Source organism: Scardinius erythrophthalmus (genome assembly GCF_964197995.2).
Source record: "Scardinius erythrophthalmus genome assembly, chromosome: 7".
Lineage (NCBI taxonomy): Eukaryota > Metazoa > Chordata > Actinopteri > Cypriniformes > Leuciscidae > Scardinius > Scardinius erythrophthalmus.
In genome coordinates this window covers 10,760,566-10,783,282 of record NC_138227.1, presented here as the reverse complement: position 1 = coordinate 10,783,282, position 22,717 = coordinate 10,760,566, and the positions used below count along the sequence as shown (strand labels likewise).

Here is a 22,717-nt window from a genome sequence, read left to right as displayed (position 1 = left end):
TATAGGAAGTGTGCTATCTGGAATACTAATTAAAGCATGTGATAATTGCAGTTTTATTATGGAACAGTGATTTATTATTATCTTTGTGAAAGATGTGTTCACGTTTACAGCTAGCTTGAAAGCTGTTGTATTAAATCACACTGCATTTGGCATTATGGTCACTTAGGAACCCCTTACAACCTCAAGAACCAAAATTATACACCATTATAAAACTCTAGGCAACTAACTCCTGTTATAATTGGTAAAGCACTCAAGCTAAACAAAAGTTCAGCCGTTCTGAGTGGATTCTGACTAAATGAAACATCTGATTGGCACACACTCAACAGATATGTCTGTGATTGGATACAAAGCTAAATGCTGCAAAAACACGGTGTAAATAGAAACCTTTGACGCAGTTCACAGAGCACTACACAAACACTTGATCCTGATATGTGATGGGAGAAGAGAAAAAAAGTTTGGGAAAAGGTGGATTCGAAGTCGGGTCGGTTGTGTCAAAAGCTATTTCGATTTTGTTTGTAATTTATCTCAGATAATGTTGGGCGGAATTATTGTACATAGCATCTGCCATCAATATTTGCAAGACGGGTTCCCCCTTGGATAAAATCCTGGTGTGTGTGTGTGTGGGTTGTTGTGGGTCACCCTCGGTAGAAATCGCAGGGCCCCTTTAAGGCCGGGGGCTCCTAGAAACGTCACCACTATTCGCTAGTGACGGCCCTGTTCACGATGATTCTGGGAATTGCAGCCCAGGAGTGTAATGCGAATACAACGGCAACCAGTATAAAGTATAAAAAAATCATGTCGGATTAGTGTGGGAATAAAGAGGAAGGGAAAATTGCACAATTCAAGCGAATCATTAACAAAAGTCCAGGAATTTGCATTAAGCAAGTAGGATCATTTTGGCTCCTTCTTGACCTGAATTCTTTATTTATAATGTCATGTTTCCAGCTCCTACATGGCCACATTTCCCACATTGCCAAAGCCTTTAGATTGTAATAATAGTTTAATGTAATGATCTTGTATTATTGTTATATTTCATTATTATTTTTATTTCATTTAGTCAGCACAAGTAGCACTGTTTTTCGGAATAAAGATGTGAAAACCACTGATACCGATGCTGAACTGGATGAAGAATCGGTTTCATATTCTTAATCATTTTCTTCATACCAGATTTCATTTTCAAAATTGCATCTTTCTTGTTTGTCTTCTTTTGCCTGTTCCACATGAAGAAAGGAAAGATGAGTCCGGCGTCTAATGGGGATTTATGATAACAGGGCCTGTTTGATTGGAAGCGAGACACGTCAGGCACGCAGCAGATGTTTGGCCTTTATAGAGTCATGAATCAAACTATGTTAACATTTCCACACCAGTGACAGCAGCTGGTATTTACAATCGTATTTGTGTACAGTTTTTGAAATCTATGAAAGGTCAACTAATTCTTTCCAATAGTAAACGATTGGTCCAGGTCAGATGACATGTCTTGGTTGGTTTTGTTTCCTTATGTAGGTATTCTGAAAAGAGAAGTGTTGAATGGGAGCATCAGTGAGGTTAGCTTTCATTTAGATTATAATATAAAACAAATGATTTCTAATCCAATTCCTGACTGGATGAGCCATGCTCAAAGCTAATGTGTCAAGTGGCTACATTTCTTAAGAACTACAAACAACCACCATTACGAGCTGGAAAGTGGTTCATTTGAGATAATGACAAGGTAACTACAGTCCACAACATACATGAGTACACCCCCTATTAATATAAAGATATTTCTATTTCGAAATGATCACTATTTCAAATTCATGGGGAGATGACAAGATTGAATATACTTAAAGTATAGTAGGCCTAATGCTTTAAAGCAAGTAAACTATGCAATTTTGCTTAAATGAAGGGTCACTGGCCACTGTTCTGGAAGAGGAATGGCTCAAAATCCCAATTACCTTGTCTTTTTTTATTTATTTTTTTATCAGTGGCGGAAACAAGTTTCCATAAGAACAATACCACAGTGCAGCAGCCTTATATGCAGTATAATTGCGAGAAAAGGGTTGAGGTTGGACACTGTACTAATACTAGTACAGTAGCAGTACTAGTGTAAATATGAGCATCATATGGCCACCAAAACCGCTCCTCAGTTTACAATCAATATTGCACAGTGTGATATCAGGGGAGGGAAACTGTACAGGGAGAAAGAAAGAAACCAGACGATGTTCTCCTCCATTTACCAGTGGATCAATAAATACATGTAAGCTTCAACACTGTGTGGATCACATAAACCTTTTCCACAGGTCAAAGTGGGGGAGTGCTTTAGATTAACATCACAGTCGTCATCGCTATTTTTCCATTACGACCCGGAATGATAGTGAACTAGCTTAGCATTTCTCATTAACTGCAATTTTCTTGCTAATGTTGCTCAAGTATGTATTATCTGCCAGACACATGCGATTTCACAACTGTATACAGGATACATTTTATGTGTATAGCCTACTAAAGATAACAGTTATGCCATACATATCTGTAAATAGACATTTACATTTAGTCATTTAGCAGACGTTTTTTTTTCAAAGCGACTTACAAATTAGGACTAAATTAAACGAGTCATCGTGAAAAGGCAACAAACAACGCAAGAAGTGCTCAAAATACTAGTATTTCGAAGTAAAATACTTAGTAATACATATCTGTTATACTTTAGGTAACGTTAATCTAGGCTGATTAAACATATCCGGCACGTGAAAAGGCCGAGTAACAATTAACTGGCCTATATTTTCACACTCCTAAAGTTTAATACTTATGGTAAAGATTTGAACAAGCATTAAAACCCAAGTATAAGCCATTATAGTGAGGTCGTGAGTCGTGACTGAGTTTAGCAATCAGGAGGACAAAGGGCAGGAAAATTGCAGATCTGATAGGTTTCATTCATTCTTTACCCTTCTAAAGTTCTGAATTTTTAATTAAGAGTTAAGGTGGAAGAAAAACATATACAGAATATTTAAGAGTTTTCTTTTTCATTCTGTCAGATTAGTTCAATGTGATTTCTCTTATAAATTCTCAAGTAAATGTTTGTTCACGGAGAGAAATGCAAAATATTGAATAGGTGAAACAACGGCGCCATCTTCTGTCCAGCTTGAATATTTCACTCCCTATCACATCTAGTGCAGTGGTTCTAAACTTTTAGACTCCCAACATTGTCCACAACACCATTCAACACACTCATAGTGTCTGAAAATTAAAAACCTAATCAAAATGATTATGTAAATAATCATCAAATTCGAGGATTCCAGAAGATTTAGCTTTATGAAGATTTATGAGTTCCCGCTCATTGTAACCAATGAATTTAACTCATGACTTTTCCAGTTGTTAGGGCTGTCAAAAGATTAATCGCATCCAAAATAAAAGTTTGTGTTTACATAATATATGTGTGTGTACTGTGTATAATTAAATTTGTATATATAAATACACACACATGCTTGTAGGCCTATATATTTAAGAGAGAATATATATATATATATATATTTTTTTTTTTTGCTCACAAAATCTACTCTATATTTATAGCTTGACTTAAATAGTAGGCTATTCGTTATAAAAATACCCATGGATTGAGTTACACGATTTTACTGAAGTGCATGACTTTTCCAGGGCTAGAAATCCCACTTTTACAATTAGGCTACCTCAGTACTTTCAAGGTTTTCCATGGCCGTGGGAATCTTGGTTCTTCTTCTGAATAAATAGAATTTCATTAAATACAAATAAAAATCCCACTAATCTAGAGATTCACACCAATACTGCACAAGGCATGACTCATGTCATATTAAAGATTCAGCTGCTTTTGATACGCAAGACTTGTTCCACACTTTATGAAGCAAGCCGTCTAAAACTCATGCATTTAACAATGAAAGATTTTAAATTAGCCAAAGTGCAAATGAGGTCCTTTAGAGATGCCCCGAGCGAACATCATTAAAAAGGCAAGTCACTCGGTGTCGCACGTCTTATGCAAACGGGAAAAGGAGACGTGTCTCTATTTAACCCCAGATTATTTACAGCTCCATCCAGCACAATCCTTAGAGTTAAACCCAAATATAGGTCAGATTTGACTGAGACCTCTCGGGCGAGTGGGTGAGCGGATTAGCTTGGAGCTAATGACAAAACCTATCAAGTCGCAGTTACATCAAACACAGAAGTGTATGCATAAACATATACATTTATTTTTTTATTGGAAAACACAGATACATATTTCACATATTATCCATACAGATTTCACATGTTGAGTATTCCCCGTCCTGTCGCTCATTTTCTAACCCAGCCAACATGAAACTCTCGAGACAGTCCAGAATAGAGTAAGATATGCTATGTAAAAGCTCTTCCACAGGAGTAATATGTTTTGGCAGGAAAAAACCAATAGCAAGCCCTTCATAGTAACCATAGTCTTAACATAATTCAACACGTCGTCTGTCCACACCTCAAAATAACTCTCGTTCGACAGTTTCACCTTCATCCGTCGTCTCGCAAGCAGAGCGCAAATGAAATTTGGAGCACTTGACAACAAGAGGTGTGACAAACCCACGAGAGCAGGAGAAAGCAGCAGCAGCGGGTTCTTCTTCTGTGGCTGAATGTATAATCTACACCAAAGTGCAAATATATATATATATATATATATAGATATGTATGTGTGTGTGTATATTCATAGATTGATAACATACTTAGTTGACTACAAGATCTCTTGCAAGAAAGTTGAGGCTTACGAGTAATATGGCACATTTCAAGACCATGAATCAAACAAAAGTCACAGACCTAACTAGAATAACAATATGCAATGCAAAGTTTACCAGACGTTAATATCGCAGAACGGTACATTTATAAAGCATAATGATTATCTATGTAACTATTTTTACAGTTATGCTATTTGCGTCATTCTGTCACATTCTGCTGTACATACTTTACATCTCCACGCTCCCACAAAGTCTGAAGTCTTCAGAGACGAAACCCACATTAAAATAAAGGTTTAAACCAGCTGACGATAACCACCGGCAACCAAGTACACTCCTTACAGCCCATAAAGACGCTCTTCAAGCCGTACGGCGTACAGAGTATGAGTATGACGTCGGGTTTTTACAATATGCACGTCTTCATAAACATCCAGTTTTCGTTTCGTTCCGAGTCTTTAAAGGAGAAGGCAATACACAAAAGCATGACTTCACCGCAGGGGTCACACGCAAAAGTTTCCGCTCAGTTTGTATTGAAGGCAGCACTGTGACCCTGGACTAATTACCACAATGTTTTAGCATTATTATTATAGGTTTGTTTAAAATATTGATTTACTCTAGTTTGGAGCGATGAAAGAACACTCATGAAAGGAGATGTTCTCTGCATTTGAAACGCTGCCGTACTAGGCATGGACTTCAACTCGTGTGCGACTAAAAGAGACGTTCTGTCCTCAAATTTTTTGTCAGGTCTGGAGACGTTTGCTCCAAAAGGGCTCATGCAGTTATGCTTGGTCCATTCACTTCTGCTGGGACAATTCTGCTAGTATATTTCACAAATTGTGTTTGTTTTTTTTTTGTTTTTTTTTGGTAAGAGATCACAGAATTTGACATTCTAATACTCTCTGAAGTAAACTTTAGATTTTTTTTTCTTTTTAAAGACAGAGTGATCTTAGTAGGACAAGCAATGTAAGAGAGAAAGAGAGATACAGGATAAGACAATCCTTCACTTTGCAGTCATCATCTGGACAAACTCTGTGAAAAGAGACAGAAAGACAGATAATCGTAATCTAATGATTCCTGACACTGACTGGAGTTTTCTTTCTATTATGAAAGAATGGTTTTAGCAACCTTTGGCCAAACATTTTCTATGTTGCTTTTTTATTTGAAAGTTCATTTTCAAGTTTCTGTAAATCACTTGGTTAAAAAAAGTATATATTATATATATATATAACCTTTTTAAATAAATATATAAAACAACAAGTTTGGGGCCAGTAAGATGTTTTAAATGGTTTTGGAAAAAGTCTCTTCTGCTCACCAAGGCTGCATTTATTTGATCAAAAATACAATAAAAACAGTAATATTGTGAAATATTATTACAATTTAAAATAACTGTTTTAAATCTGAACATATTTTAAAATGTATTTTTTATGACATTTATGATTATCAATGTTAAAAGCAGATGTGCTGATTAATATTTTAGTGTAAACCTGAAACATTTTTCAGGATTCTTTGATGATTTTTAAAGACATTTAAATTGTTAGAAATGATTTGTCTCTTGCTGAATAAAATTATTAAATTTCTTTCAAAAAAATTAACTGACCCTAAACCTTTAAATGATTGTGTGTGAGAGTGTGTGTGTGTGTGTGTGTGTGTGTGTGTGTGTATATATATATATATATTTATATATACACATTAGGGCTGGGTATTGACACAAATTTCACAATTCGATTCGATTTCGATTCGCAAGCTTGCAATTCAATTCGATTTCGATTACGATTCGATTCGATTCAATATCGATTATTTTGGATATCAGGTACAATACATGGCAAATTTTCTCAAGGAAAACAAATCTCTTAACTAATGCTGTTAACTATGGGAGTCAGTTAGCCTGTAGGCTTCATTAGCCTACTATAATATAGCTTAAACATAAGGTAAAAATTAACTGATTTGTATACAAACACTTAAATTACACTTTTATTTATTTTTATAATAATAAAGTTATATGAAATATAAACATTTAAATGGTGGTTGTCATAAAAACCTGCCAGATTTATTCAAACATGCATTAAAAATAGAAGAACATTAAAAATTATAATGAATATGTAATATGGTGCATATATTTAGCAAAATGCTCCTCTCTAGAGTTAATTTTTCTAGCTGACTAACGAGTTTATGGTCACTGGATATGTTTTTTCTGAGGTAAATGTGACGTTACATGACATTGTTTGCAAGCTGATTTACTGACGTCTTTCCACGGTTGAAACACTGATTTGAGCGATTCCATGTCACATGATACGGACTTCGATAAGTTGTACTCTATCTTTTAACACACTTTCAGATGCTCATTCATGTTTATTCTGCGCTGTAACTGGTGTTATTAAGGCGGAAGAGAGGATCACGTGCGCTCCGCGCTGCTTCTCTTGAGCTGAGCTGCGCCAGAGCGATCTCACGCCACAGCGCCAAAACGGTATTTATGTTTTTGAATTGCGTAATAAAATGGACGTAATTTGAATCTGAGACTTTGTTTCATATCAATAATATCAAAGCACAAAGATTAGTGCGATTTATTGGATGGGATGCACGCAACAATGTTACATTCATTCATCAACTGAAAACAGGATGACTAATCGATTCTTGGGATTTAAGAATCGATATCGTTTCGTAAAAATGAGAATCGATTAAAATCGAGAAATCGATATTTTTTACCCAGCCCTAATATACATACACATATGCACTTGAAGTTTAATATTTAATGTTAAGCATTCAAAATAGCAATATAAATGCAAGACTTTATCAGGTACAAGTCCTTCCTGTTTTTAGATATATCACCCATGTACTGTCACTGAATTACATTACACCATACCATCACATTCTAGAAGTTATGTGTTGAACGTTCAATGCAGGTGTAAAGACAAAACACTTTCTCTGGAAAGCTAATTAAAAAATAAATTCACACAACAGTGAACAACCTCCATCTAAATAAATGAAGTTTGTATAAGTGTCATTCTGGTTACGCAATAAAACGTTCCTTATTGAATGGGAACATGCGCCACAGCTGCTCACCTTCATAGTTGACTTGACCGTCTCCATCGATATCCGCTTCTCGGATCATCTCGTCCACTTCCTCGTCTGTCAACTTCTCGCCCAGATTGGTCATGACGTGACGGAGCTCGGCTGCACTGATGTAGCCGTTTCCATCCTGAGAAGAGAATATTATGCCTCATCACACACCAGGTGCTTTTGTGGTGGACTATAAGTTAGGGCTGTCACGATTCCTCAATTAAATTAGAGTACTCGATTTAAAAAAAAATCCTCAATTGCAACTTACCCATGTGGAGTAACCGGCAAAATACTGTAAGTGGTGCATTCCACGGACGAGAATCCATGAACCGCATTATTACATGTTTTCTAAGGCTGCATGATTTATTAAAACCATATAAAAACCATACTTTAGCATATAAAGCGCATATATGTGACCCTGGATCACAAAACCAGTCATAAGTCGCACGGGTATATTTGTACCACGGTATAACAATACATTATAAGGGTCAAAATGATTGATTTTTCTTTTATGCCAAAAATCATTAGGATATTAAGTAAATATCATGTTCCATGAAGATATTTAGTAAATTTCCTATCGTAAATATATAAAACATTTATTTTTGTGAGTGAATGCAGCACAATCATGAACTTAAATGGACAACTTTAAAGGAGATTTTCTCAATGTTTAAATTTTTTTGCACCCTCAAATGCGAGTACATTTTCATTCATCTTTGCAGGACTGTGATATGAAGAATGTGCAAAGTAACATTTTACCAAACAGTGTGAAAGTGAATAGCACATAACAGGCACAATACCGGTATAAACATGAATATAAATCGGCACAATATGCGTCACATGACTAAACATGCATCATCGTTTTCAAGAACCTCCGTTTTCAAGGTCCACACTACAACGCGAAAAACACCGTTTTCAAATTAGGGTTGGGCCGATAGACAATGCTATCGTCCATCGCGATGGCTGACCGACATCACGATGTTGAGCCGGCTTTATTTTCGATCAAAGCAAGAGGTGAAGCAATCAAGAGAACCCAAGTGCAACTGAAGCCGTTTGAAGCACGCTCTTATGCCAACAGCCTGAAGCAGCCTGAGCCCACATGGTGAATAATCTAACCCACTGTCTGGAAAACACACCTGCACAGTCCTTACGTAACACTTCATACGCTAGCAGTTTACACAGTTTTCCTGGATGATTAGTCAACTTGTCGTTTTTAAGAAAGCCTTGATGCTTAAACCTGATGCTGCATAACGGCACGTTCTTGTGCTCAAAAGTATCTACCCTGTACATTCATTAAAATTCTTAATGATTACTATTCATGAATCGGTTCAGTGCTTAATCTTGGTTTCAACTTCATGGCAGCTGCTGTTAAAGGTGACATTTCCTCACCTTGTCAAAGACTCTGAAAGCTTCTCGGATTTCCTCTTCACTGTCCGTGTCCTTCATTTTCCTCGCCATCATGGTTAGGAACTCTGGGAAGTCTATAGTTCCGTTGCCTGTGGACAGACAGTACCATGTTGTTGCCATTTACCACAAGATTAAATGAAAAAATAAAATAAAAAATAATGTTCATATCCTTGCACCAGTGCATCTGCTTCAGGCAATACTCTTCAATATCTTTCAAAGTTTCGATGCCATGAACTTTGCAAACTTTGGCAAGCTTATGTTGAGATCTTCCAAAGAAGCGCTTGTTCTATAAGCCTGACAACTTCTAAACTAGGGCTAGAACGGCATGATCGATGACAGTCTACCTAGATCGATTTGGAACTTCAAAATAGTATCGGCAAGGGGAAGCACTTAGGGAAGTTTGCAAGTGTATGTCTGAAAGTGACATTAAACGCAGCCTTTACTCACAGGGCGATCCCCGCCAATGCTTCCCTCATGAGAAAAACACCTAAAGCCCTGTTCACACCGCCAGCGACACGCAGTGACAAAGTCACACGATCCCATTCATTTCAACGGAGGGCTGGCGACTTCCGGCGACACGAGCGACAGTCTCAGTGAGTTTGATTCATACATTGATATTTTGTGTATTGTAATTTTATTATGCCAGTTTAGCACTGCAGTTCATTTTACAGTTTCCCCTGCATTATGTTAAATAGTAGGGACAAGAAAATGTACTATTTGTCAAATTCAAATGACGTTTTGGTAGTGCTGTGCGATTAATTGTATTTAGATTTCAATTTCAATTTCGTGTTACAACGATTATGAAAACAAGATAATCGAGATAAAACGATTATTGTGCAGCTGCCGCATTCCATCCAGCGCACTTTCCTACCTTCACATCGGTGCGCTTTCGCTCCTCCCTAAGCCAAACTTAACATCCAAATCAGCCGAATAAGTGAGTGGTGTAAAATACAGCCTACTGTTGCTAAACTGCGGGACGTGCTTGATATTAAACTGTGTTATTAAAAGCGCATTAAGGCGCGAAAGAGACGGTGTTCCCTAGGTGGCCTCAAGTATACATAAGCGAAGTACACTGTGGGCTTCAGATGTGCGCCTTAACGGTCAAATAGCACACAAATATGTCGAAATGCCGTTTTGGTAAGTATCCTTGTAAACACAGTCGGCCATGTCTCAAGTGAATGTAAACATTTGAGAAAACGTGTTTGAAATGCGTGTGTAACAGCAAATTGAATCCGTGCAGCTCTTAAAGAACAAAAACCCTCACTGCTCTTGAATGAATAACTTTTGTTGTTTAAATAAGGATTAGTCTATATTTAATGTACACAGCAGTGCTATTTTACATTTGATTACATGATTCAATTTCTGCTGTAGGCTATTACTTATCTGAATATCATTATCTTACTGAAAAACCTAAAGCACTGTTTGTTTAACTTGTACTTTTGTTCTGTTGTATTTTTTGTCGATTTTGTATGTAATTAGTTTCTTTGTTCTTATTTTATTGCTGACTGTTTAATTGTCTTTTGTAACTGTTTTGAGGAGTCTTTTTCTTACATTAACCTAGTATTAGTTTTTGCTGAAGTAGCCTATTAATAATTGTGAAATTTCACTGACTTATTATTGATTTAAAATGACTCACATCATGAAATAAGACTTTGATCATATCACCAACCAATAATCGTGTTAAATAATTGTGATTTCAAAATTGACCAAAATAATCGTGATTATGGTTTTTGCCATAATCGAGCAGCCCTACGTTTTAGTAATTTATGAGAGCATAAGTGAGTTTAATTTGTTGATTGGTCGATCGTTAATCTAGTTAATGATTTAATCCACTGATCTGCTGTGGTAATATTAATAACACTCTCCCAACAGCATAATGTTTCTTTTAATTATTTTAAGCCTAATTCCAAGTCAAATTAGAATATATTAGTTTTATATATCACTTGTGATTGTATTTTCTAAAGATATGGCCAGACATGCAGTCTACCAATAACATTAGAGCGACAGCACTACGAAAGCCCACAAGCGATTCACAGTAGAGTCTAGCAACATGCAGCGACTAAGTCGCTGGCGGCGTGAACAGGGCTTAACACCTGCTTGATCTAGGACAGGGGTGTCCAATCCTGCTCCTGGAGGTCCAACATCCTGCAGAGTTTAGCTCCAACACACTGGCCTGGGAGTTTCTAATAATAATAATAATCCAGAAGACCTTGTTAAGATGGTTCAGGTGAGTTTGATTAGGATTGGAGCTGAACTCTGCAGGATTGTGGCCCTCCAGGAGCAGGATTGGACACCCTTGATCTGCGAGGGTATTGCATTGTAAATTGATGTAGATGAAAAGCATCTGCTACATAAGAAGCCACATAAGTTTAATGGACTAACATAAGGCACTTATTGTATCAAACAGAAAGAACAGCGGGACTGTGGAATGTTACAAAAGTGTTCCTGGTCTTACCATCAGCGTCGACCTCGTTGATCATATCCTGGAGCTCAGCCTCAGTGGGGTTCTGACCCAATGAGCGCATGACTGTGCCCAACTCTTTGGTGGTAATGGTGCCATCGCCATCTTTGTCGAAGAGTGAGAACGCCTCCTTGAACTCTGTTTTGAATTACATACATGGTAAGTACAGTACATGTACACTGCAGTGACAAAGGAGCTTTATTTTTGAAGTCTAACCCTCTTTGCACACTTTGGCAAGTAGGTCATCTTGGCACTCCTTGCATAAAGAAAATTTGCATTCTACCAACAGTATACTGCAAAGAGTGAAAGTAGCATGGTCAAGGGTCAATCAGAACATAATTTACCACTTATTCTTATAGTTACAGCTTACGACTTCTGCAGTTACATCTTTAAAGCTTTAAACATATGAACATTAGAGGAGTGCAGAGGTCAGCATCCCACTAGACCAGTGGCTTCGAAGGACAGGATATTTCTGGTACTTCTGCTGTGTTTAACCTTTTTTATCAGTCCCTTCAATTTTTCGCGATCCCGCGATTGCTGAATACAATGCAAAATCAACAAAATGTAGCATTTTTTTGCGATCCTGCATAATTCCTCATTTAACCGCAAAATAATCACAAAAATGAAAAAGACCTCACAAAACATTAAATTATAATCAGCCAATTGAAATATCTCTAGTTTAATTAAAGTTTCAATGCATTTTTACGTGGATACAGATGTTGCAGGAAAAGGGGAAACTCCTTTTCCTCGATTTACTGAAGCCTATAATGTAAAACGCATTTTGCAGCTGCACAGCTAGCTTAGTGAGTGTCTGGCTCACTCATTGGCTGCGCTGCGACAACTGCCCATCCAATGGCGCGGGCGCGGCCTTAGCCTATATTATTCTTTTACTGTCTATGATATTAATCCCCGAAAAACGCCATTTTAGCAGGTTTAACGACTGAAGCGACAACTTGCCAGGTTACCATAGTGCGGCCGGCTACGCAATACTCGTTCCCTCTCAGGGAACTGATGTTACGATAGTAACCGAGTAGTTCGAACGGTCACTTCGTATTGTGTAGCTATTCGCAGTGGGGACGCCATGCAAAACGCCGCACTATAAGTAACTGGTTTCCTACTGCAGCTCTGGACCTCAACTCAGGATTTACACACAGTTCTACAGTATAAATTACTACACCTGCTGTTAATATTTACATAGGTCAGGTAGAAAAATGTTGTTTTAAAAGTTAATTTGATGAGAATTTGATTAGACCGAAATAAACAAGCTTTATGCATTTTGTTTGTGATTTGTGTCATGTATGACGATTGTGCATCTGACATAATACTATTATGGTAAATGTGATGTCCTAATTATAAAATATAAAAATCGCAAATTTTTTCACAAATTTCTGGAAATTACCACCACAAAATTCATCATTTTGATTGCAAAAAAAAGAAAAGAAAAGAAAAAATTCACACAAAAAAATCGTGAAATCCTGGAGGGACTGTTTTATAGTTAACAAAAACTACACAAACCAATATATTAAAATTATTGAATAAAATAATTCCAGAAGTTTCAAGAACTGCATGTTCTTCATGGTTCTTATCTTATTTTTATGACTAGTAAATTTACATGATTTTCCCAGTTGTTTTGGGAGACGTTTTAATTTTTTACTTGCAAATACCAACTTCTCAGCAATTTATACCAAACATATTTCAGAGCTTGACACTTTATAACTTATGAAAATTATCCTATACATATTAGTTACAGAAATTCTCATGACTTAATTTTTTCATGTCTAGAAATGGTGCTTTTAAAATTCCCTCACATATCCAGGTTTTCCAAGTCTGTGGGAACACTGGTTTGAAATAAAAAAAGATTAACGTTGCTAAGGGAATTAATTGAAATAAACAATGTCAGTTTATATCAATTTATATCGTTTAGCTTATTTAATATTTGCTTTGTCTTTTTAAAAATTATTTTAAGCCATCTTGCGACCCGGCTCCCTGATCGAAAATAACGGCACTGGACGTTTGTTCAGCTGATATTACTTGAAAATGAATCTCAAGAAAAAAAAAAAAAAAATCAAGGGCAGTGAATTAGTCTGTCAACCCTCTTCCATTCTTAATCAAGTTGCTTGGAGTAGGCTAGTGGGACACCGTCTTAACATGTTCTTCAGGTCAGAGTTATATTTATAATCCCATTTATCAGCACAATCTTTTGCAATATAAGCTTCTATAGACACGTGATTTGTCTTCTGCTATCTTGTGCGTACTGATGATGTCGTGTAAGACAGCATTAGTGGCCTTAGTGACCATTTTGAAGATGACTATCAGAGTTCACTCACCAGCAATCTGTTCCTCGGTCAGTTGATCTGCCTGCATTAGAAAAGAGAGGAAGAGAAAGTCAATCAGCTCAGTGTCACATCACTACAAGACAAGCTCCAGTTTTGCAGTGCACACACACCTCCGACTAAATGAGTATAATGAAGGACGTGCATAAAAATACTCTTTTAAAAATATCCACGGAAGTTATAATTAGACAGTGCCACTTAGGGGGTCATGAATGCGACACACTTAAAATGATTGCGCTTCTCTCTGACACGGAGTTCATTATTCAATTATTAAAGACGAGAGGATTCATCGGTGCACGTGCTTCACTCGGCGTGATTCAGCTGTGACTTTTGTGAGACGTGCCATCAGAGGAACATGCTGGCTTGCATTCAAAGACGGGTGATTCATAAAGCTTGGAGCTTAAAATGGACAGGGTGTAAAATGATCTATGAGAAAACAGCGGACACGGGTCTGACTCATCCACATATGAGGCATTGACTTTAGCTTTAATACATTTGGCTTATCATTTGTGAGATGAGAAAACAGCTGATATAAATGGTTACCCCAATAACAGGCGCACACAAGCTCTAATCAAATTTTGTACTGTAAAAGCGGAAGAGGAACTAGACTTTTCTGAACACGATGCGTATGAGCTTCCTATGCAAAGCTCAAGTGCTTTATAGTTCTCAAATAGGCATAGGGGTTAATGACACAATGCTATTTTTTTTTGTCCTGGATCTATTAAGCATTTAAAAAAAGAATAATAATGACTTAAACACACCTTAATTTCTGTGTTTATCCATCTTGATTTCTCATAAATTGTGTGCTTTTTCTAGGCGAGTGAGGGTGAACTGCGAGTCTTTCATTAAATAACATAACATTTTGGTTTGTTTTTCACCAAACCCTATCGAATACACCCAAGCACAATTGGAATATATGAAATGTCTTGCATGGGATCATTCTGTGATACTTCTGCATCTTTTTTAAAAGCTTGATGCTGGTCACTATTCATTGCCACTATATGAATGAGCGCGAGAGGGACATTTTTAAATCTCTCCTTTTGTGGTCCGAAAAGAAACGAAGGGAAAACTGCATTGGAACGACACTAGAGTGGGGTGAGTAAATAATGAAATGATGAGAGAAAAGTTGCTCCGGTTACTTTGACGCGTGTATGGTGAGGGAGTGGCATAGGTTAGTTCTCACAACGAGCGAGAAAGGTTGACATGTTAAACATGCAGCCCGTATCAGACGTGGACATGTCCTCCAGGACCAGCTACACGATTGGTTAAATGCCTAGTTTGGATGCAGGTGGGCTGCCGTCTCTGTTGCTGCCGGCTAACATATTCTGCGCAACGCTTCTCAGGCCTGTTACCGCATTTCAATGACTGCAGCAATTACTGTGGATTAAGTGGAGCATGATGGGACAAATGTTTGTCATGCAACAAGAGTCCTCTCCGAGTTGCTTTCCAATTTGATGAGCAAGAGTGTGCGTGTGTGTGTGTGTGTACAAGGGGTGGACTTATTTTGGGGCCCTAAGCAATTCCAGGCATGGGTCTCCAACACACCAACTACGCACAAGTTATTTTACCTTTGTAAAACCTTATTTTGCTCTCTCTTTCTCACAACACTCAACTTTTTTCTACAATTGTAAATTAACCGTACGCCAAATCTTAATGTAATGTAATCTGTAAATGTTGTATTTTCTCAGTGTGAAATAGAATAATGAAAAATAAATTCACAAATTTAAAAAACTAAATTTACAAATGAACAATTAACACAATGCTTAATTCCAAATAGTTTTTCTACAGGCCCGATTGGCCTTGGAAAATGTTCACTGCCCCCTCACAAAAAAGTAATAAATATGTAAATAAATATGTAAATTAAATTATGATTCCAAAGCAAAAACAACTGGCCTAAGTAATATAAATCTCAAATATTATTAGAGATAAGTAAACAGGCATTAATAAACTAAGAACAAATAATAGCCATAGCATTAATAAATTAGATAATCAGTACTTTTCAGGATTTTCAGTTAGGTCTAACAGTAACAGCAGTGAATGTTGTGATTTCACCAAGTGGAATATGTGCCTAGATCAACATCCTAGTTGATCCTGGAACAACATTCCAATCAACCAATCAGATTTGAAGGACGAGTTTACAGTTAGTTTCAAGTTTAAGCTTATAACAAGGCTTAGGTGCTTCTACACAATTCTTACTCACCTATCATTTCCCTCTGATTTTAGGGATGGGTTATATGTAGGGTTAGGTTTAGTGGTGGAATAGAGTTAGGATTATGTTTTGCTACAGGAATGTTGATCCAGGAACATGTCTTGGCAAAATCACGGCGACCATCTAACAGTAGTTTTCAGGTATAGAAATTGAATAAAGTAATTAAATGTAAAATAAAACTGCACTGTATATTATATTTAGCAAAGTTATTCAGTCAAGAGAAGTGAGTGTTTTTTTTTCTCTGTCCTTTGTTGTTAAAAACATTAAAAACAACAGGATTATTAAGATGCTGTCACTTTAAGTGCTAATGTCCATATCGAATATTGTGTTACAGATGAGTTTTCTTTCTCGACTGTTTACGCTCACTTAAGCCATAACCGACTGTTTACTAGGATACTCAGCAAGACGGGCATTTTCACATAAGTTCATCATGTGAATTTGTCCATTCAAGCGCAAGACGACGTGAAAGAGAACTCAATTAAGTATTCAGGCACTGTCTGAGAAGTGGCTTTCTGTGCACATGCTCGGGACGTGTGCATGCACAAAAACTCACACACAGTGCACGAGTACCAAATTTAACTTTTTCACATCTTCTTGCACTTGAATTTTTAAACCAGCAAGGCTTAAAAACACATGCAAATGATAAACTTTCGATTGGGTCAGTGACGTCCGTAAATTGTCCTGGGTCAGTCCTTATCGTTGAGCCCTGACCAACTGATTAACTGGCCCTTTCCTAGCTTTCTCAGCCTTAGAAGTCACGCCCACAGACTGTTGACGGAGCATCTGATGCATAAGGCACAGAAAATGATAAACTCTTTAAGAGTTTCAAAGTCGTCATCTGATTGGTTTAATTGAGAAGGTCTGAACTCCATAGCAGCTTTCGTTGGACAAAGACCACCCAAGGGGACGTCTGACCGACATATAAAGCAACCAATAACAGTTTGTTTTGTTCGGCGTCATGAATAGGGGTATGAAAATGTAAAGTCAAAGTCCCTACAATACCAGACCAGGGTCTAAAACTTTTGGACCTATTTTAAAGAGTCTATGTCGTAAACTTCACATACATTAAAAAATCCAATGCTTAGTTGATCCTGATAAGCGTTATTGTCACAGCTGTAAATTATACAACGGCATTCTTCTTCAATTTGGCGTCATTGAGGCTTTGTTTCCAGGCGGTTCGTTAAAGAACGCGACACACACACACACACTTCTCCTGTAGAATTAAATCAGATGACGACTTTAAAACTCCTTATGCTAACTAGCCCAAAGCGATTTTCTCCAGTGAGGGGGTTGGTTAGATCGGCACATTTATTTGCCGAATTTTTGTGGCGGGGTCAGAGCAGCAATTTGTATGTCAATAGGCAACAATTTTTCAACCTGCGGCAACAATTTAAAAAATTCCCCGAGAAATCCACGCATATGCAGTACCAATGGAATGGTGCACTAATCCCTGATATGAGGGCCCCAAATTCGCGAAGATGTAGGCCTAACGTTAAAACTTTAATGATGACATCCTGAATATACATATATATATATATATCTCAAAATAATGATATATTATATATAGGCTTCTGGGTATTTGTTTGGGCCCCCTGATTCCCTGGGGCCCCAAGCGGATGCTTACCTCACTTATTAGTTAAGTACGCCATTGGTCTGCACTGCAGATTTAGTGTCAGCGTGTTGCTGCACCAGCTATGATTTGGTTCAATGCAGAGGGAAAGGGGGAGGGGGACAACCAGGATCCTTCACTGCAGTTCAGCCTGCTGCAATATGCAACCTCACTGTTCACTCCATTCATATTTATGCCTTACACAGCTATGATCATTTGGGGCTGCAAGATGCTAAACTGCAGTTTTTTTGGCCAAGCAATGTGCAACAGCTACCCTACATGTTGCAACTTTGGCCCATGCAAATGCAACAGCCAAACAGCCTCGTATCCGCAGGACGTTTGCAAACTTAGTGAACGTGCATGCAATGCAAATATATGGAGGCAAAACAAGCTGAGAGAGATTCAGATTCTTCCAGAAATGAGAACTTGAGCGCATATGCTTTTGCTGATGGTTATTTTTACACCACCACGCCCACACTTATCCTTCTGTTAAGGCAATGAGCTCAGCCCATGTAAAATTAGCAGCCAGTCACTGTTCACACACACCGAGATGAGCAGAAGCACTGCGTGAATTCAACACGCATGATGCTTTAGATACTAAACTCGCAATAGTAATGCATCTAACATACACTAAACAGCTGTCAGTGCTGTGGACAGACACCGTGCATGCTGTGCATTTCAGTTCACATATGCATTCGCAACAGCTAGAGTCTAATGTGACAAAAACAGCAAGTTTGTGTTTAAGAATATGCAAGAAACCTAATACAAAAACTGGTGCGCATGTGATTGACAGACTTCAGCTGGCGCGAGAGCAGCAGCGGGAACGCGCTTAAACGCAACGGAACTAATTTATTCATTTATCCCTTTGCAAAATCTCTTTTGGCCTAATTCGTATTGATTGGTACATGGTTTTCTTATAATACAGATCACACATGTTTATGTGCATCAGTTGGGTAGCACTAACTGACTAATTAGCAGTTTGTTTAAAATAAAAAAGCATTTAAGTATAGCTAAACATTCAGCAAAGCTAAAACAATATTAATGCATTTTATATTGGTAAAGACAAGGCGAAATTATTAGTAAAACCATAATTAGCTGTCAAACTCTGACAGGATGCTAAAGTGGCTAAACCGTTAGCAGGGAAAAAACCGACATAAATGTCAGGCTGAACTCACCATCGTTAAGCAATGTCCGTCCGGTAAATGTGTGTAAAATCAAATGAAGAGAGCTGGTTGTGTTTTATGTGTTGGCGTATAAACGCAGGACCTGTTCCTGTGAGTGAGCGAGTGACTGACCCACCGCGGGATAGAGGTGTAGTAATGCGCTGCCGCTGCGCTCTGGCCTCATTCACACTGTATCCCTCCGCGTAAGCTCATCTTATTACTGCACACATCACTATGGCAAGCCGTTTAGACATTTATTTATTTTTTATTTTTTCATTCCCAGGATATGAATGTGATATCAACCATTACATTTTCACTAGTTAAAATGGTCATTCTTGATATCAGGAATTAGATTTCTACTAGTAACAATGGCAATTTTTTATATCAGGAATTACTTTCCACTGGTAAAAATGTTAACTCTTGATATCAACAATGACATCATCACTCGCAGAAATACGAATTCTTGATTGGAATTTCAATTGTAAGAAATCAATTCTTGATATCAACAATTGAATTTGAATAGCAGCCTAAGGTAAGGTGATCATTTCAATTCTAGTAAAAAAAAAAAAAAACAATTTTTGATATCAATAATTATGTGGTTACTTCGGCAAATGTCTGTTCTTGATATCAATAATTAAATCGCTACTAGAAAAATGTTCTTTTTTGATATCAATAATTCGATTTTCACTAGTGACTGTTAATTTCTGATATCATGAATGTGATTGTTACTAGTAAGACAGCCATTTTAAATATCTGAAATTACTCTGCTAATTATTTTCATACATTTCAGATATCAGAAATAACAAAGGGAAATGTAATTCCTGATTTAAAAAATTGCCATTTTAAAGTAGACTGCACTGTCTCAGAACAAGCCGTTCTCAGATTTGGGGCAATGTGATGTACTTTAGCCCAAGCCCTTGCCACGATGCAGTTTTAGCATAGACCCGCCCTGAGTGAGCTAAACATTCCGCCATTGTTTCGATGCCAGAGCAGGTGTAGACAAGAATTTCTTCTAAGCGATTGAGGTGTTTTGCTGTTGGATGTAAGAATGAACATAGCAGTCTTCATTTACTCTCGATGTTACTCGAGGATGGATCAGTATCAACTGTTGACAGCTCATCGAGTCGTTTTACGGATATAAAGTTTACCAGTTTATTAAGCACCCCCTGAAACGGTGTGTATATATTTGTTTACTGTTAGTTGTAACAAGTGTTTTGTGTACTTCGCTGTGTATGTTGATGATAATGAAAGGGAGAGAGAGAGAGAGTTTATGGATAAGACTTTAATGCGCACTTCTTATACGGTGTTTATTCAGCTCTTACAGAGATTTTCTGGAGTAAAACTAACGTTTCATCTTTTGTGTGATACACAATTAACTTAACTGAACTCATCAGTATATGTTTGGCCATCATTCGGACGGGGTCCGCTACAACAGTATTAATAGAGGATAAAAGCAGATGACAAATAGGCCTACGTTATAACCGTATTTAAACTTAACTATACCTGTTTTACCTCCATACAGCGTATATTCTCTAGCTCTGTAGGCATTATTGTCCGACTCCGGGTCGAAATGAACACGCTACTGAGAGTTTCTGTTTTAATATTATCATTATCATCGGCAGCATCAGCTCATTTGCATTTAAAGGGATACACACTAAAACGGCATGTTTTTCTGAGCCCCAAAAAGTGACAATTTAAACATGCTGTAAAATATTACATGTTGGGTATTTTGAGCTAAAACTTCACATAGAGAACACACTCTGAGGACATCAGAGACTTATTTTACATCTTGTGAAAAGGGGCATAATAGGTGCACTTTAACTAGTGTGAAAATTAAATTGTTGACATCAATATCTTGAGAATGAATAAAAGTAAAAACGGCTTGCCACACGTCACAGGCTATGAGTGTGAGGATGAATCGCCAATGCGATGCCACCCACAGACAGATACATTTTCATTGTATCTGATTGTAGTTGAAGAATTGTAGTGAGATGAAAAGTCTAAAAGTTATGACTTAGAAAGCCATAATTATGACAAATAGGCATTAAAATCATGACATAGGCTACTTTCTCATAATTTTTCATTTAATCTCATAATTATGACTTAAAATGTCATCATTTCATTTATTATATTATAATTTTGACATTTTATTTCACACGAATTATATAAACACTGGCAGAGTTAATTTAGCACTGGGAGTTTTGTTGTGAACTTGTAATAATCGATTTACTTTTTCTAAAATACAAAATTCTGCCATGAAACAATGGCATATTCTGATAAGTCCTTAACACTATCTGCTTGCAATCACATCATTCTCTGTAGGGCACAGCTGATTGGTTCCTGCTGTATCAGTAGCCAATGAGCTCGCTGCTCAACCTTCAAATACTTGGTCAGCATTTGGTGTAGCAGTTTGTAGCGCGCTTTCAGAAACCCCCCTCCTTCCCCAGCTCCACCTGTATAGATCTGCTACAGGTAATTCATGTATGCTATATTGTACAGCAGCAGCATCATACTTGCTCACAGCAGCGTGTCATGTGTGTATTGGCAGTAGCAAGTCTCGTATTTGCTCTGCAGCAGCAGAAATAACCAACACAAGCAGCAGTGTAGCCGATCTATTCTGCCAAAACCAAACATATCAACATTGTTATATCCATTACCATGTCGAACACTCAGAGACTTGTCATGACAGAACTGAAATTACACGCAATCTTATTATTTGCAATCCAATAACTGGATATAACTATATTCAATCCACAAATAAGTGTGTTAACTCAGGTTCATTAAACGATATTAACCTTTTATTAAAAAAATGTATCTATTAGTAAATGTTAAAATTAACATTAACTGAGATTCATAAACGCTTTACAAGTTGTCATTTCATGCATGTAGTTAACTAATGTTAACTAACATAACCTTACTGTAAAGTTCTAGGGTCGACCATTTACACAAAAACAGCATTTTGGGGGCATGAAAATGCAAACTTTTGAAAACGGGTTTCAATGCGCAAGTTTTCGAAAATGATACTGTTATAATCTCTGTGTAAACTACAAAACTGCAAATTCGAGAAAACGGTGACATCACGAGGATGCATATTACGTGTTCAAGCGTGCAGCCATCTTTAGAATTTTGTGTTTGAATTTCTGTTTTTGCGGTAGCTTCGTATATTTCTATGGCGTCGCTGTCAAAGAGTAATTCGCTTGTGAAGTGGATTTACTCATGAGCATTGCAATGTCTGATGTAGACTGGGAAGATTTTAAAACGAGTGGTTAATTCATAAATAAGTAAGATCTTACCTTCATGCTGTGGAAATACAAACCGGAAGACAGAACACAACTAACAGTACTTAAAAGGGGCGGGGCTACATAAGGTCTACAAGTGCATAGTGTTTCTTTACAAAGTGACATCGCCACCTACAGGTCTGGCAGCAGAATACAGTTTTAATCGTTTTCGCAGATTCGAGTGACCCGGGATTGTTTAGACAACGTTGTCGTCTTTACGCAAAAAACGGAATGGAAAAACTTTTCCGTTTTAGTACATCGTTGCCGTGTAAACGTGCCCTAAGTATTGTCACAATTTTGGAGATTTTATTTAGTTCAGAATGTCTTTTCATGTACCGTGAAATAATATTTTTACTGTAAAAGTACACATATTAAATATAAAATATAGAGGTTTACCCTAAATTAAAAGGTAATTCACATATTACTTACAAGTAGGCTACAATTAAATTCATTACCCTGTTAAATGAAAATCACATTTTCACATAGTAATAAAAAAACATTTACAGGTTTTT

At 37.2% G+C, this 22,717-nt stretch overlaps 2 protein-coding genes across 4 annotated transcripts in view; one reads left to right on the top strand and one right to left on the bottom strand.

The window, feature by feature from the left end:
- Positions 1–13,039, top strand: part of ptgir (prostaglandin I2 receptor) — a 53,202-nt gene extending 40,163 nt beyond the window's left edge. The window contains exon 3 of the mRNA XM_081370465.1: positions 11,560–13,039. Within this exon, the coding sequence (XP_081226591.1) occupies positions 11,560–11,628 (69 nt within the window). The 3' untranslated portion in view covers positions 11,629–13,039. The remainder of the gene's footprint in view (positions 1–11,559) is intronic.
- On the bottom strand, positions 1,312–19,155 carry calm3a (calmodulin 3a (phosphorylase kinase, delta); the record flags this gene model as incomplete). Of its 3 annotated transcripts, none has more annotated exons than XM_081370468.1 (6): positions 1,312–1,508; positions 7,752–7,887; positions 9,135–9,241; positions 11,608–11,751; positions 13,941–13,971; positions 18,940–19,155. In XM_081370468.1, the coding sequence occupies 6 exons, from the start codon at positions 18,940–18,942 to the stop codon at positions 1,426–1,428; spliced, it is 504 nt and encodes a 167-aa protein (XP_081226594.1). In that variant the 3' UTR covers positions 1,312–1,425. The 3 variants fall into 3 exon arrangements, with proteins under 3 accessions (XP_081226594.1, XP_081226596.1, XP_081226595.1); XM_081370470.1 differs by lacking the exon at positions 1,312–1,508 and adding an exon at positions 4,169–5,720 and having other exon boundaries at positions 18,940–19,118; XM_081370469.1 differs by lacking the exons at positions 1,312–1,508; positions 18,940–19,155 and adding an exon at positions 4,169–5,720 and having other exon boundaries at positions 13,941–13,977.
- Positions 19,156–22,717: the final 3,562 nt, after the last annotated feature.